General features: G+C 75.0%; 2 protein-coding genes across 2 annotated transcripts in view; both read left to right on the top strand.

Annotated features, from left to right (window-relative positions):
- Nucleotides 1–8,181, top strand: part of LOC125827543 (uncharacterized) — a gene marked incomplete at its 5' end in the record, with an annotated part of 40,649 nt that extends 32,468 nt beyond the window's left edge. The window contains one exon of the mRNA XM_049506833.1: nucleotides 99–8,181. Within this exon, the coding sequence (XP_049362790.1) occupies nucleotides 99–8,181 (8,083 nt within the window). The remainder of the gene's footprint in view (nucleotides 1–98) is intronic.
- Nucleotides 8,182–8,592: 411 nt separating this feature from the next.
- On the top strand, nucleotides 8,593–13,854 carry LOC125827544 (uncharacterized; the record flags this gene model as incomplete). The annotated part of the gene is made up of 3 exons (XM_049506835.1): nucleotides 8,593–8,868; nucleotides 8,912–10,673; nucleotides 11,267–13,854. Coding segments are annotated over exons 1-3 (4,626 nt in total), but the record flags the coding sequence as incomplete, so codon positions are not given.
- Between the last annotated feature and the right edge of the window lie 24 nt (nucleotides 13,855–13,878).

Here is a 13,878-nt window from a genome sequence, read left to right as displayed (position 1 = left end):
CGAGAAGCGCGGGGAAGACAGCAGGGGAGCCGCGGGCGGCCCAGAACAGCGAAGGGCAGCACAGACCGGTGAGGCCGCAAACGGCCGCGGCCGAAAAGGCCGGAGGCCCGCGAAGAAGCGGGCCGCGAAGGGAGACCGCCGCAGAGCGAGGGAGCAGGGGAGGCGCGGGCGGGAACGGAAGAACCAGACAAAGCGCCCACCAACGAAGAACGGCCAGGCACCACCACCCAGAGAAGCAAGAAAGAGCGCCAGGCGGGCAAGCCGACAGGCGGACCGGGGAAGGCCCCGGGGGGAGGCAAAGGAAGCCGCAGGCGCCAGCCGGGGGGCCCGGCCGGCAAGGCCGGGAAGGGCAGCCGGCGACCAGACGCCCCCGGAACCCAAAAACGGAGTGCGCAGAAGGGGCCGGCGGAGGCCGAAAAGCAACAGCCGCCGAGCCCGGGGCGGCACGGGGAGGGGAGACGAGGACGGGAGCGGAGCGGCGGCGAGCCCCCCAACGCGGGCGGAGGAAGGAAAACCCGGCAAAGGCGGGCGCAGGGGGCGGCGGGCATAAAGCCAAGAAGGCACCGCGGACGAGGAAAGACGAAGGCCCCCCGACGGTCCCGGGAAGCAGGACGCCGAGCCCGAAGGCCAACGGAAGAGGACCGAAAGCCAGAAGGAGCCCAGGCGAAGGAGACAGAGCGGAGGGCGGCGGGAGCACGCGAAGGGCGGCAAAGAACCAGCGCCGGAGGCACGACCCGGCCAAGGAAGGCCAGGAGCGCAGCGCCGACAGAAGGGACGAGACGACCGGGGCACACCGAGGGCGGACCGGCCGGCCCAGCCCAAAGGCCAACGACGAGCGGGGAACGGCAACAACGGAAAGAGACGCGAGGGGAGCGGGAAGGACCGCGGCGGCGGGCACCAGACGGGCCCGCCAAGGGAGCCGCGGGAAGGGAGGGAGAGGGGACGCAGGCCAAGGACCAGACGCAGAGAGCCCGGAGGGGGAGGGAGGGCACGACCGCCCCGGGGCAGGGGGGAAGGGGCGCGCCGGCGGCCGGCCGGGGAGGGGGAGCCGGGGCGCAGGCGCCCGCGCCGGAAGCGAACCCGAAGGCGCCGGCACCCGGCACCACCAGGGGAGGCCACGAGCCGACCAGCGAAAGGGGAGAGGGCAGAAAGGGAAGGAGGCGGCGCCGGCACGAGGGCCGGGCGAGCCGGCGAGGGAGCAGGAAGCAGCGCAGCAACGGGCAGAGCCCGCGGCGACCGGGAGCGAAGAAAGGCAGCCCGGCCAGAAGGCGGGGGGGGGCACGGAGGAGCGCGAGAAGGACGACGGGAGCCGAGGAGAGAGACCAGCAAACAAACGAGAACGGAGGGAAGGAGCCAGGCGCAGGGGCACAGGCGGAAGGGGGCAGACGGACACAGGCAGGGCGGAAGCGGGGAGACAAGCAGAGGACGACGGGCAGGAGCAACCAGGGAGCAGGCCGCAACGACGCCGCGCGCCGCAGGAGCCCGCCGCGCCCGGACGGGCACGGAGGGGGCAAGGCGGGCGCGGCCGGCAGGCGCAAGGAGCAGGCGGGGGGCAGAGAGGAGCCGGGAAGGCCCCAGGCCCACGGCGGCGACCGAAGCCGAGAAGGCCAGCCGCCGCGCGCGGACCACGCCAGCGCACGACGAAGCGAGGAAGGCGGGGGACGCAAGAGCGGCGGGGGGGCACCCCGCACAGGGAAGGCGAGGGGCGAAAGGCGACCGAGGGCACGGGAGGAAGGCCGAGGCAGGAGGGAGGCAGCACAGGAGACCAACGGCCGACAAGCCGAGAGGGCGCGGGAGCCGCGACCGACAGGGCAGGCGGGGGAGGACGGCGCGGCGCGAAGCAGGGAGCCAACCGAACCACACAAGCCGAGGACCACGCAGGCGCCGGACGGGAAGAGCGGCGGCGAGGCACGCCCAACACCCACCCCGACGCCCGACAGGAGAGGGCGGGCGCCGACGCCGAGGCCGGCGGGCAAGGCCAAGGCGAGCCCCGCCGGGGCGCGCCGCCCAAGGGGGGGAGAAGGGAAGCACGGGAAAGGGGGGGAGGCAGACGAAAGGGCGGGCACGAGCACCCCCCACGCCCGGGCCAGCGAGAGCGGCCAGCCGGACGGGGCCGGGCGGGCCGCGGGCGGGCAGCGCCGCCGACGACGGAGCACGGACGAGCCGCGCAGGCCAGCAAACGGGCCACGCGCCCGAAAACAAGCACGGCCGGGCCACACCAAACGCGGCGAGCCCGGGCGAGAAAAAGGCCCGCGGCGGCACAGGGGCGCCCCACGAGCGGGCGGCGGCAGGGGGAGGCGGGCGGCGACAGGGGGGGGAAGCGCCCGACGACGGAGCACGGACAAGCCAGGCAGGCCAGCAAACGCCCACGCAACACGCCCACGAAGCCCACGCAACACGCCCACGAAGCCCACAGAACGCCCAGGACAGCCGCCGGCCGGCGCCGCAGGCGGCCGCCAACACCGCGACCCCCCGGAGAGAGGCGGAAAAAAAAAAAACCCAGGGGACAGGAGGAGACAAGAGGGGCCAGAGAAGCAGAAGGAAAAGGGACAACCCAAAGAGGCACGGGCGAAGGGACAAACACACAGGAGCGGCCACAAAGGACGGGAGAGAGAGAAAAAAAGAGGGGGCAACAAAGGACGAGACGAAAAAAAAGAAAAAGGAAAAAAAAGGGGAAAACGAGGGGGAGAGAGAGAAAAGGCAGGGGGAAGCGAAGGGGGGGGACCGGAGAACGGGCAGAGGGGGGACAGGGCAGGGAGGCGCGGGAAAAAGGGGCGACGCCGGGCACAGGGGGGGGGGAAGCAGAGAGAAGGGGGGAGAGGGGGAGGCAGACGGAGGCGACGGCAGGCGGAGGGCAGGGCGGCGGGGGCGGAGGGGCGGGGGGGGGGGCGGAGGGGGCGGGGGCGGGGCGGGGAGGGCAGGCAGGGCGGGCCGGGCGACGGCGGCGGGCGCGGACAAAAACAGGGCGACGACCGCCGACAAAAACAGGCCGACGACCGCGCGGGGGCGACCAGGGGCCGCCGAGGGCAGGGCGCGACCGGGCGAGACGCGGGGGGGAACGGCAGGGCGGGCGGGCGAGGGGCAAGGGAGGGCAGGCGCGGCGCGGCCGGGCGACGGCGGCGGAGGCGCGGCAAGCACGAGGCACGCACGGCCAAGGACGGCGGGACGCGAGAGCGGGACCGGGCGGGGGGGCGCGGCAAGAACGGGAGGCGGCCGCCAACACCGGGACAGGGAGGAAAGGCGCAACCCCCGGGGGCGGCGCGCAACGGCGGGGAGAGCAGGGGCCGGGCAACGAAGGCAGCGGCGGCGGCGCACGACAGCGCAGGGCGGGCGGCGGGGGGGCGGGCAGCGACGAAGCGAGGCACGGACGGCGCAGGAGGGGGAAGCGGCGGGGGGGAGGGGAGCCCGGCGGCGAGCAGCGACGGCCGAACCCGCAGGCCAGGGCGGGCGCGGAGCAAGCGCAAGCGAGGCGGGCGGACGGGGGAGCCGGGGCGGCAGACCGAAGGCCGAGGCAGGACGCACGGGCAATCGGGCGCCGGCGCCCCGCGCAGGCCAGGGGCGGGGGAACCCCAAAAGCCGCGCGGGCGCCCACGCCCCGCCGGCGGCGGGCGAGGGCGGGGCCGCGAGCGGCGGCGGGAAGGCGCGGAGCGGGAACGCAGGGGCAGGGGCCGCACCGCGCCAGCGCCCAAAACGAATGCGCCGGGCGAAGGACGGCCGCGCACGCCGGGAACCCGCCGGGCCCGGACGGCGCGCGGGCGCAGGCGGCGCGCGGCGGCCGGGGAGGAAGGCGACCGGGGGAGCCGGCCAGAGGCAGAGGCGGGGCGCAAAGAGGAAGCCAGGCAGGGAAGGAGGAACAAAGTCAGACGGGGAAACGGCGAAGGGCGCAGGAAAGCAGGGAAGGGGGGGAGGACGAGACGCGGAGAACCGGAGAAGGCGAGAGCGAAGACGGGCAACAAACCCCGACGGCGGGAAGGGAGGCAGGAGAGAGAAAAGGGCGACGCGGGCGCGGCCCGGGGCGGCGAGGAGGCAGGAAACGCGACGGAGCGCACGGCCAGCGGGCCGGCGACGCAGCAGGCAAAGGCGGCCCGAGCAACGGCGAGGGAGGAGAGGGCCGACCAGGGGGACGGGGACGGAGAGAGGGGGCGAGCCGGAGAGGGAGCCGGAGAAACGGCGACCACAGCCAAGGAAGCAGGCAGGCGCGCAAAGACCCAAGCCGGACACGGGGAGGAGGACAAGAAAGAACAAGACCGGGCGAGGAGGCGGGGAAGGGGAAGGAGACAAGCGAAAGCCCGAACGAGACCAGGGGAGGGCAAGGCGGGGCCAGCAGCCGCCGGGAAGCCAGCCCAAGAGCGGAGAGGAAGGGGGCAGGGAAAAAGCGCGGAGGGACGGGGAGGGGCCGGCCGGCCGCCCGAGGGCACCGGGCGGCGCGGCCCGCGGCGGCCGAGCGCGCCGGCCGAAGGCCGGGGCGGCCGCCGGCGCGGGACGGGAAGAAAGAGAGGGCGCAAAGCAAGCCGACGCGCGGAGACAGAGCAGGGGAAACATGAGGATGCGGCCGAGACGGGGCCGCGGGAGCGGAGGAAGAGGAACAGGGACAGGCGGGGCAGGCGAGGCAGAGGCAGAGGGGGAAAGCGGGAGGAGGAAAGACGAACAACGGCGAAAGCAGGGCCAAGGAGGGGGCAGAAGCAAGAACGAAAGGGGGGGCGCGAAGACGAGCAGAGACCGGCCGAGGCGCAACCAGAAACGAGGCCGACCAGGAGCGGCGGAGGGGCTGGAGGACCCGCCGGCACCGGAGGAGAAAGCAAAGGGGGGGGCGGGGGAGAGGGGCGCAAGGCGGAAACGAAAGGAAGGACGGAAGGGCACCACCAGGAGGGGAGCCGGCGCGAAGGGACGCAACACGGGGAAACGTACCAGGGCCAGACAGAGGAAGGAGGACAGACGGAGAGCGCGGCGGAGCGAGGGGGGGGGGCAGGGCCGGGCGGAGGGGGGAGCGAGGGGCGGGGAAGGCCGGAACGAACGAGACCCAGCCGGCAACGAGCGAGCGGAGAGCCCGGCGCGGCCAGCGGAGAGGGACGACGGCCGGGAGGCCGCGAAGGGGAGGCAAGAACAGGGCGGGAGCCCGGAGAGGGCGGGCCGCACGCCGCGACACGGAGGAGCAACGAGCGGAAGCCGGGCCGACAGGCCCGGGGAAGCGGGGAAAGGCAGCGGGAGGGGAGAGAGCAGGGCAAGGGGGGCGGCAACGAGGAAGCCGAGGAAGCGCGAGCAGCAGCGCGCGGGACGACGGCCCGGCCCGGACACACCGCCCGGCGCGCCGACCGAGGAAGGAGCCGGGAAAGGGCGGAGCGCGGCGACGGGGGCGGGGCGCGGCCCGCGACGGCGCGAGAAGGCCAGGAACCGAGCAGGAGAGGAAGGAGAAGGCGGAACAAGGGGCCGAGGGAACCGGCGGAAGGAGCAGGGGCGAAACCGGCCAAAGCAGAACGACCCGCGAACACGGGGAAACACGGGGGGCGACGCGCGCGCGGCGGGCGCCGCCCCCCGCCCCGACCGGCGCGCGGCGCGCGCGGGGGGGGCCAACGAACCCCGGCGCGGAAAGCGCCAAGGAAGACGAAAAGCGGCAGCCGCCCCGCGCGCCCCGGGCGCGAGCGGGCGGGGGACGCGCGCGGCGCGGAAACACAAACGACGCGCGGCAACGGAGAGCCGGCGCGCGCACGAGGAAGAACGAGCGAAAGGCGAACGGGGGGGAAGGGCAGAGCCCGGAACCAGCGAGGCGGGAACGCAAGGGCGCCCGAAGCCAGGAGGCCGAGGGCACGGCGCCGGGGCGGCACGCAGCGCGGCGCCCCCCGCAAGCCGCAAGGCGCAGCGCGGGGCGGAAGCGGCCGCCCGGGCGCCCCGAGCGCGCGGCGGGCCGAAAGGCGAGCCACGGCGACGGACGGCGCGGCAAGGGGGGGGGAAACGCAACGCGCGCGGGGGCCGGCGACAGCCCGGCGGGCGCCGGACGCCCAGACCCGGAGGGCGCCGGCCGCGCCGACCGCGACCCCAGGGCAGGCGGAGACCCGCGGAGGAAGCAAGCAAGAAGCGGAGGAAAAGAAACGACAAGGAGGCCCGGAGAACGCGAGCGAACCGGGAACAGCCCAGCCGGAGAAGCGGGCGGCGCCGGCGGCCGAAGGGAGGCGGGAGAAGCGGCCGCAGCGGCGACCGGCCCAAGCCCCGGGAAGGGCGCCAGAGAGGGGGAGAGCCCCGGGGGCCCGGACCCGGGCGCACCACGAGGCGCGGGCGACGAGGCGGGGGGGGGGAAGGCAGCCCAAAGCGGGCGGGAAGGCCGGCCAAGGCGAAAGACGGCGAGAGACCGAGAGCGAACAAGGACCGCGAGGGAAAGAGGAAAAGGACGGGGAAAAGAGAGGCAAAGAGGCGGGAAAGGGCGGGAGGGAAGCGGAGGGGGCCGGCGAGGCGCCCCGGCGGAGGGGAACGGGGACGAGCCGGCCGCCGAGCGACGCGGGCGGGGACCAGCGGGGAGGGGGGGCGGCCAAAGCCCGGGCGCGCGAGACGCCCGCGGAACGCCGGCGCCGGAGGGGGGAGGCAGCGCGCGCCCGGGGCGGGCGCGCAGCGGCGCGCGCCGGACGCGGGCCGGGGGCGCCCCAGCGACCCGGCGGAAACACGGACCAAGGAGGCGGACAGGGGGCGAGGCAACGGGCGAGGAAACCCGGAAGGCGGAAGGAAGCGGAGGGGGGAGCCCCCGGAGGGGGCACCGCCGACCGACCGGAGCGGCGGAGAAGGGGGCGAGGGGAGCAGACCGGCGGGACCCGAAAGAGGGGAACGAGCCGGAGCGGGGCGAAGCCAGAGGAAACGCGGGGGAGGCCCGCAGCGAGACGGACGGGCAAAGCGGCGGCGGACGGGGGAGAGGGGCGAAAGACGAAGCGAACCGGCGAGGAGCGGGGCCCGCCGAAGGGCCCGCAGGAGAGCGGAGCGCGCGGCGAGGGCGAGCGGGAAAGCCAAGGAGGAGAGGCCGCGGGGGCGCAACGCCCGCGACCGAGGCGCAAACGGAAAGAGGAGGACGGCGCGGCGGCGGGGGAGCCGCGCCACGGAAGCAAGAGCGCCCAAGGGGGCCAGGGGGGGAAGCAGAACGGGCGAGGCGGAGAACCGGAAGCCGGGGACGGGCCAAACGGCGCGCAACCGAGACCCACAAAGGGGGGGGCGAGGAAGACAGCAGGACGGGGGGCAGGGAAGGCGAAACCGCGAAGGAGGGGGAACAACGCACCGGCCGAAGCAACGAGCCCGAAAAGGAGGGCGCGAAGCGCGCGACCGACACCCGGCCGGCGGGGCAAGGGCCAGGCCCCGAGAGGAGGAGGGCGCGGCGGGCGCGGCAAAACCGGGGCGGGAGCCGGGGCGGAGCGGCCGGCGGGGCAAGGGGGGAGGAGCAAAGAGGCAAAGGAGAACGGGAAGGCCGAAGAGGGGAAAGGGGCCAGGGGAACGCACGGCACAGGGGAGTCGAGCCGAAGGGGGGGGAACCCCGACAGAGAGCGCGGGGCGCGCGGACGCCGAAAGGGAAGCGGGGAAAAGCCGGAACCGGGACGGGCGGGACGGCAACGGGAGGAAGTCCGGAGACGGCGGCGGGAGCCCGGGAAGAGGAGCGGGGCGGAACAGCCGCCCACCCGGGAAGCGGCGCAGCCGGAGGAGGCCAGCGGCGGGAAGAGCACCGCACGGCGCGGGGGGCCGGGCGCGCCCGGCGGCCCGGGAAAAGCCGGAGACCGAAGGCCGGCCACGCCCGGGGCGACGCAAACCGCAGCAGGCGCCAAGGGGAACAGCCGCGGGGCGAGGAACAAGGAGGCAAGGGAAGCGGCAAAAGGAGCCGGAACGCGGGAAAAGGAGGGCGCGAGGCGGGCACGGGGCCCAGGCCCGAACCCGGCGGCGGGCGGGGACGGCGCGAGCGGCGCCGCGGCGAGAGCGGGGCGCCGCGGGCCGGCCGGGGGACGGACGGGGGAACGGGCCTGCGGGGGCCGGCCCCGGGCGGCGAACAGCCAACGCAGAACGGGGACGGACAAGGGGAAGCCGACTGGTGAAGAAAACAAAGCAGGGCGAGGGGCCCAACGGAGGGACGCAAGGGAGGGCGGCCCAGGCGCGGAAGGCAAAGGGAAGAAAGCAACCAAGCGCGGGGAAACGGCGGAGAACGAGGACGCGCTAAGGTAGCCAAAGCCGCGCAGCGAAGAGGGACGCGCAGGAAGGGAGAACGAGAGGCCCACGGGCCCGGGCGACTAGCCAGCGAAACCACAGCCAAGGAACGGGCGGGCAGAAGCAGCGGGGAAAGAAGACCCGGGGAGCGGGACGCGAGGCCGACGGGGGGAAAGGACGGGAGAGGGGGAGAAGGGGGAGCCGAAAGCGAAAGGAAAGACCACGACGGGAACGGGAGGGACGAGGCCGGGAACGGAAGCGGGGCACGGCCCCGCGGGGGACCCAAGGCGCGCGGCCGGGCCGACCGGGCGGAAGACAGGCAGGGGGAGGGGGCGGGGCGGCACAGCGGGAAAAGAGAACGCAGGGGGCCGAAGAGGACGCAACGAGAACAGAAAGCGGGGGAACAGAAGGGAAAAGCCGGGGGAGGCGATGCCAGGACGAAGACGAACCGGGAAAGCGGGGCCGAACGAGCCGGAGACCGCGGAAGGCGAAGCGAGAGGGGCAGAAAAGGACCACAGGGAAACGGCGGGGGCAGCCAAGCGGGCAGAGCGACGGGCGGGGGAGCCGCGATGGCGGCGCTGTCCTAGCAGGGGGAAGCAGAAGCACCAAGGGGGGAGGGTGCACCCACCAAGAGGGAACGGGAGCGGGGGGAGACCGGCGGGAGACAGGGAGGTGACCCACGGAGGACAGGGGCGCAAGAGGAAGGCAACCGAGGACGAGAGGAACCGGGAGTCACACAAGGGGGCAGCGCGCTGGGGGAAAAGCCAGGGGCGCGAAGCGACCGGGGGCGGAGGAGGACGGAACGCCGCGAAGGCAGAAGCCGGGCGAGAAGCGACGCAGGCGCCCGCCGGCCGCGGCCGACCCGCAGGAGGGGCCGGGGCCCCCAAGGGCACGGGGCGGGGGCGAAGGCGCCGCGACGGAAGCGGCGCGGGACCGCCGGAAGGACAAGGCCAGCGAGCGCGGGGAGAAGCCGGGCAGACGACTGAAAGACGCGACGGGGGATGGAAGGGCAGAGGGGCCGGGCGGCCACGAGCCACGGAGAGGCAGCCCGGGGGCGCGCCGAGCGGCCCCCCCACGGGCCCCCGCCCCCAACCGCAAAGCCAAGCAGGCGACACGGCCAAAAGGGAGGGAGGAGGCGGCAGCCGGGAAGGAAAAAAGGCACCAAGGGGGGAAAAATAAGGCCGAGAAGAACAGGGGCGGGAAAGACGAGGGGGCCGCCAAGGGGGAACAGAGGGGAACTAAGGGGCGAGGAGGAGCAAAAAGGGGGCAAGAACGAGGCGCCAGGGGAGGGGCGGGACGGTCGAGGGCAGGCGCAGGCCGAAGGAGACGGGAAGGGCACAAGAACGAGGGCGCGAGAAGAGGGGGGGGGAGGCGGGGGCGAGGCGAAAGCCAAGGAAGAGGCCAAGGGGCAGGGGCGAGGAGGCAGCAGGGGCGGCCACGGCCGGGGCCAGGCAGCAGCAGCCAAGGCCGGCGCGCAGCGGACGGGGAGGGGGCAGCGGGCAAGCGACGCGGCCAACGGCAGGCGGCAGCAGCCAAGGCCTGCACGCAGCGGACGTGGCACGGCGCAGCGGGCAAGCGGCGTCGGCCAACGACGGGCAACATCAGCCAAGGGGGCACGCATCAAACGGGCCTGGCACAAGGCGCAGCCGACGCGCGGGCGGGCTTGCCCGCAGGCCCTTGGCTTGCACACAACGGTCAGCCGACGTCGGACGGGCAGGCCCGCATCTGGCGTGGCCGGCCCGCATCGCCCGGGCTTGCACACAACGAGCAGCCGACGGCGGGCGGCCTGGCCGCATTGCCCTGGCGGCACACAACGGTCAGCCGACGTCGGACGTGGGCAGGCTCGCAGCGGGCGTGGCCGGACCGCAGCGCCCGGCGTGCACACATCGCCAGGCGACGGCAAGCGGGGCGCCCACATCGCCCGGTCGGCACACATCGCGCAGCCGACGGCGGCCGTGGCCGGCCCACAGCGCCCGGGCGGCACACAGCGCGCAGGCGACGTCGGCCGGGGCCGGCCCACATCGCCCTGGCGGCACACATCGCCAGCCAAGTGGCGGCCGTGGCCGCCCACATCGCGCAGGCGACGGCGGGCGGGGCCTGCCCACACGGCAGGCGACGTCGGCCGGGGCCGGGCCGCACCGCCCGGGGACGCACACAACGGGCAGCCAACGGCGGCGGGACGGCCCGCAGCCCCGGGGACGCACACAACGGGCAGCCAACGTCGGCCGGGGACGGCCGCAGCGCCCGGGGACTGCACACAACGGGCAGCCGACGGCGGCCGGGGCCGCCGCACCCCGGGGACTGCACACAACGGTCAGCCGACGTCGGCCGGGCCTGGCCGCATCGCCCTGGACGCACACAACGGGCAGCCGACGTCGGCGGGACGCCGCATCGCCCGGGGACGCACACAACGGGCAGCCGACGGCGGCCGGGGACGGCCCGCACGGCCGGGGCGGCGCAACAGGGGGCGACAACGGCGGAGGGCCAGCAGGCCCAAAAGCAAAAGAGCGGTGAAACACCCGCATGCATAACAAATAGTGTCAGCGTAGTCCAGCACATGCTCAACGGGCCGCCGCACGCGGGCGTTGCGGACCAAACGCAGTAGTGACGGGGATGAGGTTGGACGAACAGGGAAAAAGGAAAAGGACGAAAGGGGAGAGCGAAGGGGACGATAGTGAGGGGGAAGGTGGGGGAATGGAGAGGGGGGAAGGGTCCGAGGAGGATGAGTAGACGAATAGTGCGGAAATGGCCGAAAAAAAGAAAAAGGAAAAAAAATGGGTGGAAAAACTAGGGGTAGAGAGAAAAAGCAGGGGGAAGCGAAGGGGGGGGACCGGAGAACGTGCAAGGGGGGGGACAGGCAGGAGGAGGCGCGGGAAAAAGCGGGCGACGCCTGGCACAGGGGGGGGTGGGGAAGCAGAGAGAAGGGGGAGAGGGGGGAGGCAGACGGAGGCGACGGCAGGCGGAGGGCAGGGGCGGGCGGGGGGCTGAGGGGGCGGGGCGGGGGCGAGGGGGGCGGGGGGCGGGGCGGGGAGGGCAGGCAGGGCGGGGCCGGGCGACGGCGCGGGCGCGGACAAAAACAGGCGACGACCGCCGACAAAAACAGCCGACGACCGCGCGGGGGCGACCAGGGGCCGCCGAGGGCAGGGGCGCGACCGGGCGAGACGCGGGGGGGGGAACGGCAGGGCGGGTGCGGGCGAGGGGCAAGGGGAGGGCAGGCGCGGCGCGCCGGGCGACGGCGGCGGAGGCGCGGCAAGCACGAGGCACGCACGGCCAAGGACGGCGGACGCGAGAGCGGGACCGGGCGGGGGGGGCGCGGGCAAGAACGGAGGCGGCCGCCAACACCGTGACAGGGAGAAAGGCGCAACCCCCGGGGCGGCGCGCAACGGCGGGGAGAGCAGGGCCGGCAACGAAGGCAGCGGCGGCGGCGCACGACAGTCGCAGGCGGGCGGCGGGGGGGGGGGGCGGGCACGACGAAGCGAGTGCACGGACGGCGCAGGAGGGGAAGCGGCGGGGGGGAGGGGGAGCCCGGCGGCGAGCAGCGACGGCCGAACCCGCAGGCCAGGGCGGGCGCGGAGCAAGCGCAAGCGAGGCGGGCGGACGGGGTACCGGGGCGGCAGACCGAAGGCCGAGGCAGGACGCACGGGCAAGCGGGCGCCGGGCGCCCCCGCAGGCCAGGGGCGGGGGGAACCCAAAAGCCGCGCGGGCGGCCCACGCCGTCCGCGCGGCGGCGGGCGAGGGCGGGGGCCGCGAGCGGCGGCGGGAAGGCGCGGAGGCGGGAGACGCAGGGGGCAGGGGGCCGCACCGGCGCCAGCGGCCCAAAACGAAGGCTCCGGGCGAAGGACGGCCGCGCACGCCGGAACCCGCCGGGCCCGGACGGGCGCGGCGGGCGCAGCGGCGCGCGGCGGCGGGAGGAAGGCGACCGGGGGGAGCCGGCCAGGAGGCAGAGCGGGCGCAAAGAGGAAGCCAGGCAGGGGGAAGGAGGAACAAAGGCAGACGGGGAAACGCGAAGGGCGCAGTGAAAGCAGGGAGAGGGGGGAGGGAGCGACGACGCGGAGAACCGGAGAAGGCGAGAGCGAAGACGGGCAACAAACCCCGACGGCGGGAAGGGAGGCAGGAGGAGAGAAAAGGGCGACGCGGGCCGGCCCGGGGCGGCGAGGAGGCAGGAGAACGCGACGGAGCGCACGGCCAGCGGGCCGGCGACGCAGCAGGCAAAGGCGGCCCGAGCAACGGCGAGGGGAGGAGAGGGGCCGACCAGGGGGGACGGGGGACGGAGAAGGAGGGGGCGAGGCCGGAGAGGGAGCCGGAGAAACGGCGACCACAGCCAAGGAAGGCAGCAGGCGCGCAAAGGACCCAGCCGGACACGGGGAGGGAGGGACAAGAAAGAACAAGACCGGGCGCGAGGAGGCGGGGAAGGGGAAGGAGGACAAGCGAAAGCCCGGAACGAGGAGCCAGGGGAGGGCAAGGCGGGCCAGCAGCCGCGGGAAGGCCAGCGCCAAGAGCGGAGAGGGAAGGGGGCAGGGAAAAAGCGCGGAGGGGGACGGGGGAGGCCGGCCGGGCCGCCCGAGGGGGCACCGGGCGGCGCGGCCCGGCGGGCGGCGAGGCGCGCCGGGCCTGAAGGGGCCGGGGCGGGCCGCCGGCGCGGGGGACGGGGAAGAAAGGAGAGGGCGCAAAGCAAGCCGACGCGCGGGAGACAGGAGCAGGGAAAACAGGAGAGGAGGGCGGCCGAGGACGGGGCCGGCGGGAGCGGAGAAGGAGAACAGGGACAGGCGGGGGCAGGCGGAGGCAGAGGCAGAGGGGAAAGGCGGGGAGGGAGGAAAGACGAACAAGGCGAAAGCAGGGGCCAAGGAGGGGCAGGAAGCAAAGACGAAAGGGGGGGCGCGAAGACGAGCAGAGACCGGCCGAGGCGCAACCAGAAACGAGGCCGACCAGGGAGCGGCGGAGGGGGCGGGGAGGACGCCGCCGGCACCGGAGGAGAAAGCAAAGGGGGGGGGGCCGGGGGAGGAGGGCGCAAGGCGGAAACGGAAAGGAAGGGACGGAAGGGCACCACCAGGAGGGGAGCCGGCGGCGGAAGGGGACGCAACACGGGGAAACGGACCAGGGCCAGACAGAGGAAGGAGGGACAGACGGGAGAGCGCGGGCGGGAGGCGAGGGGGGGGGGCAGGGCCGGGCGGAGGGGGGGAGCGAGGGGCGGGGGAAGGCCGGGAACGAACGAGACCGCAGCCGGCGAACGAGCGAGGCGGAGGAGCCCGGCGCGGCCAGCGGCGGAGAGGGACGACGGCCGGGGAGGCCGCGGAAGGGGGAGGCAAGAACAGGGCGGGGAGGCCCGGAGAGGGCGGGGCCGCACGCGCGCGACACGGAGGGAGGCAACGAGCGGAGAGCCGGGGCCGACAGGCCCGGGGAAGCGGGGAAAGGGCAGCGGGAGGGGGAGAGAGCAGGGCAAGGGGGGGCGGCAACGAGGAAGGCCGAGGAAGCGCGAGGCAGCAGCGCGCGGGGACGACGGCCCGGCCCGGGGACACACCGCCCGGCGCGCCGACCGAGGGAAGGAGCCGGGGAAAGGGGCGGAGCGCGGCGACGGGGCGGGGCGCGGCCCGCGACGGCGCGAGAAGGCCAGGGAACCGGAGCAGGGAGAGGAAGGAGAAGGCGGAACAAGGGGCCGGAGGGGAACCGGCGGAAGGAGCAGGGGCGAAACCGGCAAAGCAGAACGACCCGCGAACA

Source organism: Solanum verrucosum, unplaced genomic scaffold (assembly GCF_900185275.1).
Source record: "Solanum verrucosum unplaced genomic scaffold, falcon-dt-bn FXZP01000469.1, whole genome shotgun sequence".
In the NCBI taxonomy this organism is placed as follows: domain Eukaryota; kingdom Viridiplantae; phylum Streptophyta; class Magnoliopsida; order Solanales; family Solanaceae; genus Solanum; species Solanum verrucosum.
This window is presented reverse-complemented; position numbering and strand designations above follow the sequence as displayed.